The 18,931-nt window shown below is 41.8% G+C and overlaps 2 protein-coding genes across 2 annotated transcripts; one reads left to right on the forward strand and one right to left on the reverse strand.

The window, feature by feature from the left end:
* Positions 1–2,486: 2,486 nt before the first annotated feature.
* Positions 2,487–9,100, reverse strand: slc25a28 (solute carrier family 25 member 28). Its single transcript, XM_035663182.1, has 4 exons — positions 8,548–9,100; positions 5,945–6,173; positions 5,012–5,068; positions 2,487–4,553 (listed from the first exon to the last, which is right to left on the reverse strand). Exons 1-4 carry the CDS (start codon positions 8,890–8,892, stop codon positions 3,988–3,990), a joined length of 1,197 nt encoding a protein of 398 aa, XP_035519075.1. The 5' UTR covers positions 8,893–9,100; the 3' UTR covers positions 2,487–3,987.
* Positions 9,101–11,947: 2,847 nt separating this feature from the next.
* pyroxd2 (pyridine nucleotide-disulphide oxidoreductase domain 2) lies at positions 11,948–18,767 on the forward strand. The gene is made up of 16 exons (XM_035664060.1): positions 11,948–12,111; positions 12,505–12,524; positions 12,778–12,871; positions 13,205–13,278; positions 13,387–13,542; positions 13,738–13,891; positions 14,048–14,109; positions 14,194–14,291; positions 14,410–14,551; positions 14,665–14,799; positions 14,881–14,953; positions 15,730–15,883; positions 16,541–16,692; positions 17,266–17,372; positions 17,753–17,873; positions 18,124–18,767. Exons 1-16 carry the CDS (start codon positions 11,988–11,990, stop codon positions 18,192–18,194), a joined length of 1,737 nt encoding a protein of 578 aa, XP_035519953.1. The 5' UTR covers positions 11,948–11,987; the 3' UTR covers positions 18,195–18,767.
* The last annotated feature ends 164 nt before the right edge of the window (positions 18,768–18,931 follow it).

Genomic DNA, 18,931 nt, shown 5'->3' on the forward strand with positions numbered 1-18,931 from the left:
CAATGAGTCCCAGCCCACTTATATCAGCACTCTTGAATTGGCACACTTAAATGGAAAGCGGCCTTTATTAGTGTTATTAATTATAGTGCTTTTCCTGCTATGACATGTTAAAACATCTATGGGACTCCAAGAACTAATGACAGCAGAAACAAAACATGTGTTGACATCCACAGAAACTCAGGCAACACCTGCCAAGGGGAAGTACTTCTGTCTGTGTGACAGAAAGGAGAGGCACAGTTAACTACTGGAGTTGTGCCTCGACACCTCTTATATCAATACAAAGGGAATTTTTACAAACAAACTAAGAGAACAGGTATGTTCGATTGTCCTGACAATGGCTCTACCCTACCACATACCTGGTAGATGACACTATCAACAAAGAGCACCATAGGATCGAAAGTTTGACGCAACACAGGAACAATATCAACCACAGTGTACGCCGTAACATCTCAATTTGAACGTAAAAACCAGTACGCCTCCTACACAGAGCAGAGTGTCTAATCAATGAAGACGGGGACAGAGAGAGGGCTGTGCAGCGGGTCCAGATGAGCGAGAAGCTATTATTATCTTCATTCATAGAAGAGGAGAGAAAGTCTGACCTCAAACTATGAGATGTGTCTCGACACTGCTTGCCTCTGCATATTATTCAGCCTACACACACATAATCTTACACAAACAGAGTGAGAAAGAAAGGAGCAAATGACTAGACTAAACAGTTTACTCCTTTCAGACTGCTGCTGACAGACACACACACAAACAGACACACAAATCAATAGCAGAAACATCAGGGCACAAGAAATTCACCTTTGAAAGACATCCAGTTTCTACTGGTTAATTTCCCTCTGTATTTTCACCACAGTATTTCTAAACACGTGCCAATTCAATCCATAACCTTCTTACTTGTGTAAAGTCTGTCAGTCTCTCATGAGATTCATCACAGCGGGCAAGCTCTAGCTGGCTGAGCAGCAGCAGAGGAAAGAGCAGAACAGCATGAAGTATGATAGGCCACACATATTGTATACATGTATGCAGAGATAGTGGGAGAGAGAGCGGCAGAGACGGTTCATTAACACTCCCTGTTTGAACAGGTGTCTGCCTGACAAGCATGGGTGTGTGTGTGTGTCTGTGTCTGATTCTGTGGTAGCTGTCACTCCTCACCACGACCTGTAAAAATGTTAAACCTGCTTCTCTGAAACTGATGTGTCCACAGATTCTAACTCAAGGATTTTAGTGTTTGTGTAGACTGTTTCATATTTCCCCCGGACAGAGCGATGATGTGAGCGTGCCAAATGACATGATGTCAAAAGACTGGCCACCACTATTCCAACCCACAGGAATACTTTAAGGGATGGTAACCCTTTTTTATTATTTAAAAACTCATTTTCCATGCCCAAAAATGTATCAGTTCATTGATTCACAACCTCTGCAGTTGATTTGCAGACATTATTGCAGGAGTCCTGTTAATGCAATAACATGTTGTACACAAAATATTAATTAAATCATTGATTGCTTTTGATATACTTGTATCTGTAAGATTTTCTGCCACATTATAAATTAAAATATCGTGTTGTGGACTCACTACAGTGACTGGTGATGGAAGGAAATTCAGAAAACGTAAGTAACTTACACATACATCGTCTGATCATTATATTCCTGTGTACACACATACTATGACCTATCAAACTCTCTTATAACTGTTGCCTCTGATGCTGCTCTAATCACACAGATCTCTCACACTTAATTGGGAATTTATGTTTCTGGGATCTTTTGTAGAACTGGCTCTTCTTTCTAATGGAAAAAGAGGTTCTCCTGTAATTTTGACCAAAGATATTATCACAAGTGCTACATGCATAGAGACCTGCTAGATCCAGATGTCATGGTAGAATGAGGTCTTTGTTTGAATTGTAGTTTCCAAGTTACACATAGCTCTACATTTGTGCTGATAAGTTTATGTTATTGACCTGCTATGGTTTCATCTTTTTAGGCACTAATGGTTTGTTCAACATTACAATCTAAATCTTTGTTCCACACCAACTGGCAATTTTTCTTTCTAATGTTATCAAAGTTTACTTTATCATGCATCATTTGCTGAATACCAAAAGCTTCACTCCAGCTGTTTGTACGCAGGCTACGAGTCTCCAAGTTCAAATTGTGTTTTCAGTCTTGAGGGTCAAAGTTGAAATGTGCACCTGTGTTCAAGGCTAAACAACTGTACCTGCCTCAAACTAAAAATACCTGAAAGCACACACACAAACTCTCCATGTGTTTCTGGCAGTACAGATGTGGCTTAGGGCATTGCCTCCTTTTCATTCATCCTATTGTTTGGTTTCTATTCACAGAGAAACAAAAACTTAAAATCTTTTATACACACCCAGATTAAAATGGCAACATGGACTTGTTGTTTTTACAATTACCGCTGAATAGGCAAGAACCTTCTTTTAAGTCATCTGCATTCAGAAGCCTTTTTAAAGAAATCAAAACAGGGCTCCCATCATTTATGAGCAGTGAGTAGATTCCCACCGCTCAGTCTTTATTCAACGAGTGCAATTCAGTGTCGGAAACAATCAGACATCAATCAGTAAGAATGACAGCTTCCATTTAGGTGTACTCAATGGGGGAACAGACACATATCTTGTAGGATACTGAACTCCTTGGTAAGTTAAATTCTTCTTTTGGGCACAGTATATTGTACACAACCTTTACTGTTGATCACAGATATTGAAACTAAGTTCACAAGCTGAAAACAGGCTGATGGCTACAGTTAACGCACAGAAATGGCAATCTTACACTGCCCTGGTCTGCTCTGTCAATCTACACAAGGCATTAATGGTGAGTATTTGGAGGATCTGAGGGTTGGTTTAACACATAAATGGGGGAAAAGTTCAAAAGGGAACGTTTAAAGTAATATATTTGCTGGAAATAAAATACAATTTAAGGAATCAAAATTATTAAAAATAAATTTAAACACCACTTCAGATACCTCAGAGCTCCCGTAAATTGGTATTTTTCTGTCCAATCGCCTGACTGGACAGACATTTGAAAAAGGGGGGGGAAATATTTGACCCATCATATTTATACTGTTAACAGTCAATAGCAAAACATAAAGGGATCCCCAAACCTGATTTATGGTCTTTTTTGTTGACCGGTGAAATCACCAAATACTATTGGACTACATTTCAAAAGACACAGTTCAATTAATCAAGATATAAAAGTTGGTCTCGACTAATTGAACTACCACGTTGGAAGGGTAAGGTATCAGAGTACTGATCCATGCCAGGAAATGAACGTGGGTAAGGTTAACAACAAAATGTTGTCAGAAAGGGTCATTTGCTTTTGATCATGAATGGCCAAAATACTTTTAAATTAGATCAAATTCATATATTTTATGGTTAAGGACTGAATGCCTGTGCGTACTACTACTGTGAGAATAGTCCGTTATGAGATTAAAAAAAAGTTTTATTCATAAATCCAGAAAGGGGTCCGAATCAGGAGTCAGTTAAAAGTTTTTTTTTCAAACTCAAGATCTGGATGGGTGAAAATATAAATCTGGTCCTAGGACAGCGAAGCTTATGAAACTACAAGAAAGTTAACAAAGTAACACTACTGCCCTCTGCTGACTAACTTCCCACCTCCAAACTTGTGCGTTTTTCACATTTATCCTCATCTTGGACAAACATAGTGGTCACTAGAATGGCTTTAAAAAAAAACCCAGATTTACTAGTTCTATAATACTGTGTAAATGTTTTCTCCTAGAAGAGAGAAACAACATAACTCAAACCATAACTAGTCTTGAAATAGTGTAGCTGAAATGTAACTACCGTACTTGAACTGTCTTCGAAGATGTCTTTCTTGTTTGCTATGTCTGAAAGGGATGGGACCATTAAGGGGGATTTTAAACCAGATTCTATGTGCGTATTGACTTAATCTTCTCCTCACAGGGAGGGCAGAGCAATATTAGAGGAGATTAAACCAAGGAGACATCTACATCTAAGCCTCCATGTGCTGTGCTCTCCTCTTGTTGTGCTGGTGCTTGGTGAGTCCATACTTGAAGAACTCATAGACCGACCAGCTGATGGCTGTGGAGGGCATCTGGTAGATGACCCTCGCCTGGGCTCCCTTGAAGAAGCCCTGCAGGCCGCCCAGCCTGTAAACTGTCCGGAAGGCATGGGCCAGGCCTGATATTTGTCTGTGGGCTTGACCTTGGCCCTTGCCGGGGCCTTGGCAGGAAGACAGGGAGCCGAGGGTTAGAGACTCCTGGGTGTTGAGCAGGGTCTTGCAGACGTCCAGAGGTGTGGTGGCCGCAGCCGCAATGGCTCCAGCCAAAGCTCCGGACAACATGTGGGATGATGGATTGTACTGTCTGTGGGGGTTGAGCAGCTCCTGAAGGTACTCGTAGGTCATGAAGTGCAGCGCCTGGAAGGGCACGTTCATGGTGAGCTGGGTGGTGTAGCTGCGGTAGAACGCAGCAGGGCCCTCTTTCTGCCACACGGCGCGTACACAGTCCAACACGCCGCGGTAGGGTGAATTATACATCTGCATGCGCTGCTTCACAACTAGGAAGACGTGGGTGGATGTATTGATGGAGGAGAAGGCCAAATGTGTCCAGGGTTGGCAGTGCAAAGGGGACAAAGATTGAAAAGAAGAAAAAAAGTGAGCTATTACCTGCAGTAGAGCGGACATTTATTTTTAATAAACACACATAAAGATGTAGTGCGTCATGTTAACAGCATTTGCTCAGGCAGCTGCACCCCATCTAACAGCTGCACACGAGGACTCTGACCAGTGTCCTTCTACTGACAAGTTTGGGCAGGTGGACTAGAGGCAGCTGTGAAAGCCAATATGTGAGAGTGCAGGCTTAAGGCCAACATGTGAAGATGGCTGGCCCAGGCATGGCACCTGTAAGTTTCTTCACTGAAATGTCTGTATGGCAAACCTTTGTTATGAGCGACAAAAGATCTTGACACCCAACTCTGTGGTCAAATTGCATTTTACTGTAAAATGTTGCCCTTACCTTCAGCTGGGTTCATGACTGCATCATGAAGCAGAGTGGCCACACACCCAGCCGTTCCTGAAACAAACACACCTCAGAGATCATTTACACATTGACATGAATCATGAAGATAACACAAGGAAAATAGAAGAGATGAAGAGATTGCAGCAAAGAGGGATATAATGAGAAGGTAAAAAGCCTTTTCACTTGCAGCAGTAAAGTTTTCTTAAAAGCTGCACATGTCCAATGCTCAAAACAATATATCATAGCAGAATTGGCGCATATTCAGCAAATTGCACAGGTGTAACCCAGAGAGCACACTGGCCAAATTCAGGAGGCCAAACCTGAGCAAAGACAGACACCTAGTGGACAAGGCGGTTCACTGCGCCTTTCAAAGGACATTCAAACCAAACCATTAACTTGAAAAGACAGGACCAACAGAGGAGAGAGCAGAGAAGATGGGAGAAAGAGGACTTACCTAGCCTCCCACTAAACTGGAAAAGAAGGAGGAGAGAGAGTAGGGAGAACAAGGAATAAGGAAATGGTTGACATTCAGAGCAAGGTTTTTAAAATGAATCTCTTTTCTATTCTGTCGACGAGGTGACTTTGCTGAACCCAAATAAGACAAACTGTTTAACTGTCTGACAAACCAGCAAAAGATCGACAACTGACCCTGACACTCCCTTACAGTGTGTGACTGTAGCTATGAAAATCCAATTTGATGGCCTACCATTTTAGGACTGGTCAGGGCTTGTCTACTCTATACCCGGGTGAGGCTGAGTCAGCAGCTTCATAGAAATCCCCCTGATGTAGCTCGGCATTAGGGTCGGAGTTGGACGAGTCCTACATATGAACCTATATTATGGCGATCTCAAAGTCAAGGTAGCCATAGACGATCTGCACATTTACGGTATATGTCACTGTTAATTTGTGTATATGTATGTTTTATGGTACCATTAGCCAAATGACTGTTAGCCCCTGGGTGAATGACATCACTTAGAGTCTTTTTGAGTTTCTCATAGCAGGCAAAATAGAGGGCATGGGCAGGTCCCGCCCCAACTGCTGTTGCATTCAGCCCTCTCATTGGCCGCCAGACTCCCTCTGTGGCTACGATCCGGCGAAGAGCATCCATCACGTTCCTGTAGCGGGCTGCGGGGTCGGGCTGGAGGCTCTGCATTCGCGTCTGGAAAAGAGGAAGAAGTGCAAAGTTCAAAGTCAACAGTGTTCCTTTCTCACCCACCAGGGCTAGGTATTAAGTTTACAAATGTATTCAATGTATTTGGCCTGAATTTGATATAAACACAGAATGTAATGCATAATTTAAATCTCACCATATGTCTGCCTAATACAGTAAAGAATAGCACAGCAGCGAAGAGAGCCCTGAATAGACTGGAGTGTGAATAAGGGGTCAAATAGGGGAAATGAGGTGTTTGACATTGTATGTGGGGTGTGTTGGTCTACATGCATAGTTGAATAGAAGGAAGTATGGAGTTACAAGCACCAAGGTCACAAGGGGACATAAGCTGACTTCCTGTAAGCCTCTTTTCCCAGTGACCCTGAAGCACACCTTTCTCTTCCTCTCAACACACACACACACGCACACTGAGATAAATGATAGATTATATAAACAATATCTAAAAAGGACAAGTGCAGAGAATGGAGCCTTCAGTCCCCTGCTATTGGGTATTAGAGAGGGTTGCCTGGGGACGGACTGCGTGAGCGGGTCTGCCGCTGAGGAACTAACATCCACATAATCCCTGAATACCAAACTTCCAGCTGAATGGACAAACTTACACCCCACTGTGTGTATGTGCATGCAGTGCTCCAGCAAAGCCTAAACATGGCCGGATGTCAGTCTATACTGCAGCTGTGGAACCCAGGGCTCCGAAAAAGCCAGCTAACATACGAGTATATGTGTCAAATTACTTCACACCTGGCACGCACACCAACTGCACAGCTCTTGGCATGAAAGTGAAAGAGAGCGTAATCTGAATACTGGTTTCCTCGTTCATTGATGCCCCCGTACGGACGCATGCATGGACGTGTTGCATGTAACAGCTATGTGTCTGGTGCGTTTATCTATCGTTTGTTTGCACACCTCAAAAGGCAGTGACCTTTGTACTTAATGCAATCACTAAACAGACCACAGCACTAACATGGTTTCTTTCTTCTATGACAAATTCCGTTCGTGTGGGCCGTGCAGCATCTGACAGACTTCCAAATGCAACACGCTTTTTTTAAATCCACAACCAATTACTGGGATTTGGGATACATTACGGGCGAACGGCAGCCTCCTACACTATAATTACTCTACAATCTCTTAAGTGAGGAGCTTATCGTACAGGAGGAAAAGTCTTTATTTAGCGAGAGAGGGAAACCTCTCAACAAAAAAAGGACACATGTTGGACGCGTCTCTTTTTTCTGTTTATGAATATCCATTTATCTGCATGAACGTGTGGCTTTTTCTCTGTAGCAGACACTTGTAGACATTATGCTGAGTCACGATGACCCAAATCTCCTGCGGCTTGTTCAGAAAGACGTTGACATCCAATAGCGGTGTGGTGGTGTCACACACGAGGAGGCTCTGTAAACACTGGTCCTGTCGAGGTTCAGGGATGGACAGGCTGCACCAGAGTTAGACTACAGGTGGAGGAGACATGGATGAAGCACGGGCCTATGAACAGTTTTTCTGACACGGACAGCTGACTATACTAAGCTCATTGTCCCTCGCCCCATCTCTCTAACCCTGCGCCTGTGTTACACAATGATCACAACTGCAGGACCACAACTAGCTGACCTCCTGGAGCAATAGGTCGTGCAGCTATGATCGAGTTAAAGAAACACAATAAAACCTACGCAACAAAAGAAGACATGAGAAGAGCTGGCCCTGTGAAGTTGCATGACTCAACATGTGATCAAAAGACCTTTGCAAACAGTCACTTAACGGTGTGTGAAGCTGCAGGCCTGCTGTCAGATTGTATGAAGCTGTGTGCTGCAAAAGTAACAGATGCCCTACCGTGGCCCGGAAGGGACAAATTACCTCAAAACAACAGTGCAGTGAATTGATATGTGCCTCATGTGCTACTAGAAACAACACCACTCAACCAACCCGTTGTTGGCTTTGCAGCTTTGACACCACTAACTCGTCCCCTACCTAACACACATAAACCGTACACATTACCTAACATCACACCCCCCCCAGGCTCTGACAGCACACTGGATTTAATGATGTTTGAACAAATGTTTGAGCAAATGGACTCCCTGTGTGTGTCCCTGCCTAAAGGTTGTCATAACAACTAGCCAGCAGCCAACGTTAGCCGCGCTTAACTCCTACTAGCAGGCTGCAGCTAGCGGCGGTGTGAAGCCGCAGCAGCTCGCCGAGCCGACTGACCTTGTCCTCTCCCAGCCCCGCAGCGTGCGGAGCTAACAGGGCTAGGCTAACAAACACGTTGACTACCGTGATAATAAATGCCCGCTGTGTAAAAAGCAAGAGGCGCCAAAACGTTCAGGGGATAAAGGTGGCGGCGTTCAGCTGGTTAGCCGCTGAGCTACGCTACCTTGACACAGTCGATGGGGAACATGAGGCAGTGCTCCATGATCCCGGCCACGGCTCCAGCCAACATGTGGGTGCTGGTGGAGGCTCCCTGTGGCAAACCCTCATAGTCTGGTTCAGAGTCCTCTGTCTGCGCATCCTGTGCACTGCGGATGCATTCAACAGTCTGTAGCTCCGTTTCCCCTCCGATCCGGGGCGTCAGGCTCCCCACGATAGTTTCCGAAACTCCCCAGAATCTGCCCCCCAGCCATCGAACTTCTGCCCCGGCAGATGCGCCAGCAACTCCGGGATCATTGCCTGTAGTCTCCGCTGTCATCCGACGCCTCCTTACAAATCCATCTGCTTCCATGAGAAACCAGGTAGCGTTGGGAAACGCGGACACGGCGTCTTGTAGGTGTCTTCAGTCTGTTTAAGTTCTCACATTCCCCTGGGGTACTTCCACAGCCTCTTGCCTGCTACACCATCCCCTCCCCGCCGCTATGCTTCCCAGGCAGAGCCAAGCACGGGAGGCCATGGCGGACAAATAACACAGCGAGCCCCCACCACAGGGCCGCGACCAGGAAGTGGTCTCTGATTGGTCACCGGAGCCAAGTCCTTCTCACGCCATTGGTCCATGGACGTGTCACTCATTGTTGCATTTTGGTGAAGACCTCAAACCCTGTCATGTGGCACTTGACATGGAGTATCGCTACACGTTAAGTGCAGCTGTAAAAGCTAAAAGATAGATCACTGTAGGTCTTAAAGACACTGCTTAAGAGCGTATTGATCTTGTCTGCATACTGTATGTGTTCAGTTTAATTTGTTGAGCTACAAGCTAATAAATTAATCCATCAGCTAATTAATGTGTAGTCAGCTATGGGTGAAATCAGGCTTATGTATGTTCAGTGTTGAATAACAACAACTGTGTTGCTGAAGTTTATGGAAATGTCCACCTGTGATTCAGCCCACTGATTTTCCTACCAATGGTCTCTTTAAGTGGTTGGCTTATTTGCTTATCTTGGCACCACAGAACTTAAAATGTGCTGTAGTATTCTATGTGCATTTGATTTAAAAAGAAGTCTTGCAGATCCCATAAACTTGGTACAATTGACCATTTCAAACCAGAATTTTAAATTATAACTAGTGACGTGCCAAAGCAGGTTAAAATAAATTAGATTAAACATTTGATATTAATAGGCAAACAGCACATCATGTTTGCACTATCAATTACACTTTAAAGAGTTTAGTCTATGAAATCTAAGAAGGAAGAAGAAAGAAAATGTTCCAAAATTTCCCTTCACAATATCCAGAAAACATGTTTTTTATGTCGATCAAGTAAAAGGTTTAGTTGTTTGAGTACTAGATTGCTCTTCACACTCCTTAAACAGACATTTCTCCACACAGTGTTTAGGCTCTTTCTTGTGCTGCAGGCATTCAAATACATTCATCTGTCCATTCATTAATCCACACAGGCTACAAGTATAACACATTACACCTCAAATTTTTTCTATTTCTCTTTTTTTTTCACTGAACTTTTTATTCAAGAAACTTGACTCAGTCATTTCAATTCTTCAAAGTCTGTACGTGTCTCTCTATTCATTTTGTTTCCCCGTTCAGCCAAATGACACCTCCCTTTGAATAACAATGTACTTACTCATCATGGGTAAACGTTCAGTAGAAAGTAAAGTAAACCTCTTAAGACGCTCACAAATGTTTTTTCTTTTCTTCACTGTGACACCTTTTTTGATCTGCTAAGACAGTAGCTTATATTTCATAATTATGAATGCTTGGAGCTGTCAGAAACGTCTCCAGGCCTATCATCTACACCAGTGAACCTCTCTGCCTTAGAGGAAAAGGAGCACATTTTTTCCTCCAGAAAATGAGGTAATCGTGTTTTGGTGCGGCACTGTTATAACATAATTGAATTTGATCCTTTATTGCCTGGGAGAGCCTTCAAGGGCCGCAGTGTTGAATTTCTGCCGACAAAGGGGAATGAAGTGTTAATTTCTGCTTACAAGAACAAAATCTCCTATTCTGATCTAGTTATGGTTGATTGGCTGTTGTCCGCAGACGTTCCTTAAAGGAAAACCAAGCAGACAGCAAATAAGGATCATTTCTCTTCCCTGAAACTAATGCTACTCTAATACACCGAGGGAGAGGCATGTTAGGTCTAACGGGAAACTCTAGATCGCCATAGCACCTCATTTCATTCCCTCTGCCCAGAGAGTGCACAATCTATATAAGCCTCAGGAATTATTTTACACTGTCTAAGCAAAACATAGTCAAAAATCCGCATTATACAGACAAGATGAGAAGATAACTTGGTTATTTTCTGCTGTGTTTGGTTGTTTTTATACCAATTAACACCCTTCCTTCCTTAGATCCCAATAGACAATCTCCTTCTCTGGCTTTGTCTACTCTCTGGACTGCTGCTTAGGACCACATATGATCTATGGCCTCTTATCTTATTAATGCATGGTAAGTGAACCACTAGGCCAATATGACATCTTCAACAGCAGCACTAAGAAACAATTCTGTGTTAAGAGCTCATCTTAAAACTCTTAAGGTGGGCCCTTACTGCGAAATGACGTAAGCACAAACCCCCAAACCAACTAAGAGAGGATGCCTTGAACTGCCTTTTTTTGATAATTATATTTTTTCATAGATTTTGTGTGAAAACGCCCTTACAAACAAGCCATATGTGCCCTGTGGGGTGAATGTATTTCAAACACAAACATTTTGGTCACATTGTATTGTGACATCTCAAGATCTGGTCAGAGTCTGTGTCAGAAACTCTGTAATTAATACAGTCAGTGAAGGAATTTATTTATAAACTGGTTGGCGCCATCTCTGAGCCTGCAATATCAAAAACATTTGACACTACACACCCACACACACACACACTGCTGCCACATACTGATGCGTGAAATGGGCTAAAATCAGTTTTGACTGACCTCACTGTTTATGATGCAACTTTGAAGTTGTTATGAACAGTTTGTGGAAAACCATGCCAGTGATTGCAACTAGATTAAATGGAACAACTGCGCCACCCAGTGGACATCTGGAAAACGACAGACTGATAGATAGATAGATAGACTAACTAGATAGATAGACTAGATCAGATAGATAGATAGATGATAGTAAAAAGTTGATAGACTAGGCTATTTTTTCCTACCATTAAAGAATGCCATGAGCTAGGTTGTAAAGTTTTTCATTCCACCAAAGGAAGCATTCAGACTAAAGGAAGAAACAATAGAATTAGCAGCAATAAAAAAGAATTTTTGCTTGATACAAGTTGTCTGTACTAACAAAAAGCAGAAAACATTGGCACTACAACAATAGCAGAATTGTATTATAATGGTGTTATTGCAGTCCTTGATCTCACGGGAAGCCCGGATCTACCTTAGGCGGTTCTAGGGGAGAGAGGGGAGGGACTGATGTGGGCTCCTGCCTCAAACTCCTGCCATGGCTGCAGCGACGTGGACTGATCGAGGACGGAGGGCTGTGACTATTCTGGGGACAGTGACTAGATCCACATCCAGTCACTCCGCGTTAAAATCCCAGTATGACGCACTGGTCATCGGTGGAGGTGAGATCTGTGGAGTGTCGGCGCAAAAAAGTGCAGAAAAACACAGGAGCTGTGTACAGCAACCCGCGCCATTCTTGCAACATTGAAACAATGTTTTAAAAAAAAAAAGTATGCATAAGTCATTAGTGAGAATTTCTTGCACTCACTCACTTTGTTAAGACTCCTGGGAGAAATGATTCGAGTCTTTCTCTTTGCTGTGTGTGCAGTTGTTTTGCAGGAGAGAGTTTACACTTTAATCCTAACTGTTTAACTTTGGACTCAAACTTTGGCTGCGAAAATACTAGAGAGCAGGACTTGTTACCGTGAAGCTGAATTTTAGAATTTAAGGCCCTTTCTATGAGGAATTTACATTTTTAGGGCAACTATCTGACATTGTTTTATTTGTCATTGCAGGACACAATGGACTGGTGGCAGTAAGTTCATGCATTTGTTTCCCAACACCTACATACAGTGTATACATTATATGGTTCAGCAGGGCCTTCTATGCAACATATTGGACTCATGAACTGATAACACTTTAACATCATTGAACTATGCATTTTATGGGTGTTTTTGCACTTTGGCACTGGTCACGCTATTTGCTTGACTTATTGTTTTTGCAATTTTGTATTGTGACACTCAACAGGGTGAAGGTGATGTAAGGTGTTGTGTGTTTGGTGTGTGTAGGCTGCCTATCTTCAGAAGGGAGGACTTAAGACAGCAGTGCTGGAGCGCAGACATGTGCTGGGAGGAGCAGCTGTTTCAGAGGAAATCTTTCCAGGTAGGGTGGCCTCTGGCTGGGGATACAATCCTGGCTCAACCCAGGTCATAAAGGATTGGACCACCAAAGTTTCACTGCAAAAAAACAAACAGAATCTTGCTTACCCCTTGCAGTATCTCAGTGTACGGACACTGGTAAACTTCAATCATTGTCTAACTAACAAATAGAAAACTATTAAAACTGCAGAACACAACAGAAAAATCTGAATGACTTGATAAATTTTTTCTGCAATCTGGGTAATAAATGAATGCTTAATTAACACAATCAGAAAGAAATGTACTTCACATGTTGTCCCTGTTGGAGTAACAATACCCAATACAATACTGTGTGCAGGTTTCCACTTCTCCAGGTGTTCCTACTTGCTCAGTTTATTAAGACCCCACATATGTGCAGACTTGGAGCTCAAGGTAAACATAGCAAAGTAGTAAAATAAATGAATTCAGCTCATTTTGATAAGCCTTAAGGCGACTGCTCCTGTTTGCCGCTTGTCTTTTTTATTGTGCATATATCTTCAGAAACATGGGCTGAAGGTGTACATGAGGGACCCCCATGCTTTCACCCCCATGTTGGAGGAGGGGGTAAAAGGTGCCCCACCGAGGTCTCTCACCCTGGGCTCAGATCTGGCCATGAACCTGAAGGAGATCGGCAAGTTCTCACAGAAGGATGCTAAGGTGATTTTAGCATTATGATAGACACAGTAAATTGTGCATTTACACTCGAGTACAAGTATGAAATGAAAAAACTCTTCACCAACTCTTTAGACCTTTATTTCTCCACCTATGTTAAGTTATTCTGTCCTCTTTCTTATACAGTCCCACATCTCTACACTCATCCTCACACTCACCCATTTTTTGACATGTACCCAGGCTTTTCCGGATTTTGTTGCACACCTTGAGAAGCTAGCAGGAGCTATCCACCCTCTCCTGGATGCTCCTCCTGTAGACATTCCAGGTGTTACAACTGGATCACTGAGGAAGAGGCTGGCTGCAGCTAAAACCCTGATGCCTATTGTCAAATGTGGTCCGTTTGGTATTTGGCTGCATGCTTGAATAATAAACTTTTTATACTTTCGATGTCTGAATAACAAATATTCTATATAATTCTATATTAAAAATGCAATTTCCATTTTGTTTTCAGCAATAACTTGAGTGATGAGTTATGTTTTTGAATTCCAAGGTCTGAAACTGGGCAAAAACATTCCAGACTTTTACGAGATCATAACTGCACCAATAATGAAGGTTTGTCATAGCTAACACAAAGTTTGGCATTAATTGCTGTTTTCTGTTGACTGCGTCGTGACCAACTCGCGTTTTATGTCGTAGATCCTCAATCGGTGGTTTGAGTCGGAGCCACTGAGAGCAACACTGGCTACTGATGCTGTGATAGGAGCCATGACCAGTCCAAGTAACCCTGGTAGTGGGTGAGAGACATATTTTAGAGCACCCTATGGCACACAGACACTCATAACTACAGGTTTAATTGCAATGAATGATACACTGACCTCTCAAAAACACTGATTTTATGGTCTTCCCTTGAAGGTATGTGCTCTTGCATCATGTGATGGGAGAGTTGGAGAAGGAGAAGGGAGCATGGGGTTATGTAGAGGGAGGCATGGGAGGCGTGTCTAAGGCTATTGCTAGTTCTGCGCGATCGTATGGTGTAGACATTTTCACTGAGAAGGTAATGTGGTTTTGATTCATTATGTTGATGCAGTTTATTTGGAAGTTTGATAGCAACTCTATTCTAGGATCTGTGTTTTGCTCTTTTGCAAACACAATGTGTATCCTTGGCAGGATGTGGAACAGGTCTTGGTTGGTTCAGATGGGGCTGCCAAGGGAGTGGTGCTAAAGGATGGCACAGAGATCCACAGTAAAGTTGTTTTATCAAACGCCACCCCATATGTTACCTTCAAGAAACTCACGCCACAGGTAATAAAGAAAAAATGAACACCACATGTAACCATGTCACTATACAATATGATTTATTCTGGCTTCCTGTTTTCATTGAAGGCTGCGCTTTCTCCAGAGTTCATCAAGGCCGTAGATCAGATTGACTACACCTCACCTGTTACCAAGATCAATGGTAAATCTGTTGTGTTTCTGTCATGATAAACCACAAATCATGATCTTTCATTAGCTGTTTTTTTTGTTGTGTTTTGACTGCTAAAGATAAGGGATGCTTTTATTAATTGTATTAAGAACTAAAAAATAATATAAAATGTTTCCACTCCTCAGATACAGTGGAGACCCTTTTCTCCTAAAAAGCTGCCTTGGAGAATAATAATTTTGTAGTAGTGTCACAGTAAGCCTCACATATTACTAGTCACAGGACTTGTTTCAGTGTGAGCCTTGTTTCTCCAACCGTATATTTAAGATGTTTAGAAACCCTGCATTCTGTTGTTATACTTAGACTATTGGTCATACTTAGACGGTCTAATTATGACTAAACAATTACTTACACACTTTGCACACACTGCAAAGAAGTGGGAAGATGACAACAGAGACTTGGCATTAAGACATAAACAGATGTAGCGTATCAGGAGGGATCAGCTCTTACAGTGTAAGATTATGTCACTGCCTAAGTTGTTTGTACTCTAAACACAAGTTTCAATGTTTGGGGTATTATAAAACTATGTAATGCAACTAAAAAGATGTTTAGAGTTATTCAGCTTCCTGTGCGGTGCAGCTTGTAGCTCCTGCTTGTTAATTACAGTAGAGTCTGAGCTGTAGTGCTTTATTACTCAGGAATGGTTCCTCCCAAATGATCCTTTAAAGTGCATTGCTTCTTAGATTGAATTTACTCTGTTTTGTGTCCTAATTGAAATATTCAGTAAACTGAAACTGACATTGTTTTTACAGTGGCTGTGGACAAGCTACCAAACTTCCTAGCATCTCCCACACCAGACGATAAACCTGGACCCCACCACCAGTGCTCCATTCACCTCAACTGTGAAAGCGTGGAGGTACTGGAGACTGCATACAAAGAGGCCATGAATGGACGTCCCTCAGCAAAGTACATACATTTTCACACTCCTGAGACACGCATAACGCTTTCTCTTAATTCCTCATATACAGTAAGATTCAACAATTTGCACTAAGCAACTAATATTAAAAGTATATAAGAGCTAGTCATACAGTGCATTCCTCACTGTAGAGAATACAGGACAACGTGGACAGTATGCCAGATTAAGATAAACCTTGCAGCTGCAAAAAGTAGTATTTAGTATATGGGGGTTCCTCATATACACCTTCAACCCACTTGTATGCGTATTATTATAACGTATATGTTTTAAAACTATAATACAATGTGCCTTTTAGTAAATGTTTTCTCCACACATTTATGTCAATATAATGCTCAAACAGACTGGGTTAGGATGTCCACATATTCTTATCTTGTAGATAACACTTGGCCTTGAATGAATGGAATTCTAAATATCAGTTAAAGTTTATTTGCTTGACCACTGTCCATGTAACCTTTAACCAAATTAAATATCAGAAATCACTTGTATACAATTACGAATATTCAACGGTTGTTTCCTCAACCCCCCAAAATGTCTCCTTAAAAGAAAAAGGTTTATTCTTACATACTTTTATCTCCAGTTTTCCTCAACAACTCACCCACCCTTCACTCTCCACCATTTTGTCTCATCATGCCTGTGCATTCCTGTAGACCCATGTTGGAGATGACCATCCCATCTGTGTTGGATCCTACTCTAGCTCCCCCTGGCTGTCATGTGGTGTCACTGTTCACTCAATTCACCCCCTACCACATAGAAGGCAGGGAGTGGACTGACCAGGACAGAGAGGCCTTCGCAGACAATGGTAACACACAATGATCCAGGACTTCTTATAGTTAAATGTGCATGGCTGCTACATTTATTACTCAAGCACAAAAGTTCCAGCAAAATGTTACTAACAGGAATTTTAATTTGTCCTTTTTAATATATGATATATCTATTCTGGAACTCAACTAGATCTTTGTGTGATTTACTGTTCAAAAACATCCTTATGTGTAGCCCGTCAGTTCATGTCTCCTGTCTTTTTAAGGCCCCCCTCCAACTTTCTTCTGATTGGCCAACTTTTGCACACATTTACCTCATTATTTGAAACTTGGGCCACATTTAATATAAACATCCAACATTGTAATGTTACATAGATGACGTAAAATAAGGAAAATAGTTAACAATTTTTTTTATTTTTTATTTAATGTTTATTTTCTTATCTATTGTGCTGTGCTGTATCTTGAGCTAACAAGTGAATTTGGGATCAATAAAGTCTATCTTATCTTTTAAATGTCCATAAATGGATAAACAGTGTTTGAAGAAATGCCACCCTTTAAATGTATGCTGATAAACCTTTTTCAGTGATAAAGCATGCATTTCTGTGTCTTTTTAGCATTTGACTGGGTGGAACAATACGCCCCTGGTTTCAAAAAGTCGGTGGTGGGCAGAGACATCCTGACACCGCCTGACTTGGAGAGGATCTTTGGGCTCACTGGAGGGGTATATACTGCACACTGTAGGCACTGTAGAGCTGAGCAGCAATTTGACTATTGATACACATCTGATTTGCTTGACACAATCAACTTTTCACTGAATGAGGAAGTAATTTGCGTCTGCTTCAGTGTTCTGTTGTTCACTTTTCACAGGGACATACTTGTTATACAAGCAGTTAATGGTTACAGACAGTTTTACCACAACCCATAAGTCAGAATCAAAGTTCACATTAACTGTGTAAAGTGACACCAACTCATACTGTACTACTCATATGTTTCTGCATAGGACTTTAAAAAGGAGTCCCTAAACAGGCAGGCAACTTTTCACATAATAACACAATTCTATCAAGAAACAAAAAGTAAACATTTTGTTCTCGTTTTTTACAGAATATCTTCCACGGATCAATGTCACTGGACCAGCTCTACCTGGCACGACCTTTGCCCTCGCTCTCAGACTACCGCTCACCAATTAAAGGGCTATATCTGTGTGGCAGTGGCTGTCATCCAGGTTTGCTTTTACTGCTGAACATTCAGCTGAATATTGAATTGCTCAGCTGGATATTGAATTACAAATGTGGCGTGGCGGCTTGTTGTGTAAAGTGTGTAAAGTAGAATCATTATGTTACGTTGTCTAGTTTTAGAAAAGCACAGTCAATAAAACTTTGGACCTTTGAATGAATTATTATCCTCGCTGCTGATGATAAGAACAAACTGACACATTATCTACCGTTTTTATATTTTTAATGTTTGTTTTTTAGGTGGTGGGGTGATGGGTTCTCCTGGCTGGAACGCAGCGCTCACTGTCAAGGCTGACCTGAAACGTCACTGAAACTTCTGACAGCAACAGCGTGTGGTCTCTTTTGTCTGATTTATGTGAATTTAACTGATTTGAGCCATAACACTAAACTCACTCCAACTATATGTTTGATCAGCTGTCTCTCCTCTATATTATGTTGGGCATTCTGTTTGTTCTGAAAAAGATCTGAAAAGGAAAAAAAGGGGGCTTCATTTTAATAATACAGTTGACATTTGATGTAAGAGACAAGGAGAGACTCAATAAAAGAGGTCTGCCGTTCAGCGTCCATGTCAAAAGCCCACCAGTGGAAAAACTGGATATCACTCCGGATTTTAAACACTAGTGCAATACGGCCACAAAAAAACCTGTTGTGACCCCACTTTTAAAGTCACAACACGACATTAACATTGTAAACAAATGCATTTTTATAATAACTGAAAATCACCAAGTATATGAAATTAGGTTTCAAAAATTTGAAAAAAATGAACATTGTTCTCTGCTCTGAAACATTGGGTCTGCTGGAGGCAGAAATGAACTCAAACTGTAATGATGGAAATGACGCAGAGTGGTACTTTTTACAACTTTGTATGAATAAATTCAAATGAATTTAAATGGTTGTGTTTTATTTTGTTCAAACTGATTATTGATGTGTTTTATGTTGGTGTGGGATTGATGTGACATTTTAGGGACAGGCTCTGTTTGATTCAAGTGTCCCAGTTAGTATCAGGACCCTGAAACAAAAGCACCTACATAGAATCCAGTCATTCATT

Source organism: Morone saxatilis, unplaced genomic scaffold, assembly GCF_004916995.1.
Source record: "Morone saxatilis isolate NCDOM2014 unplaced genomic scaffold, NCSU_SB_2.0 Contig19, whole genome shotgun sequence".
Taxonomy (NCBI): Eukaryota; Metazoa; Chordata; class Actinopteri; family Moronidae; genus Morone; species Morone saxatilis.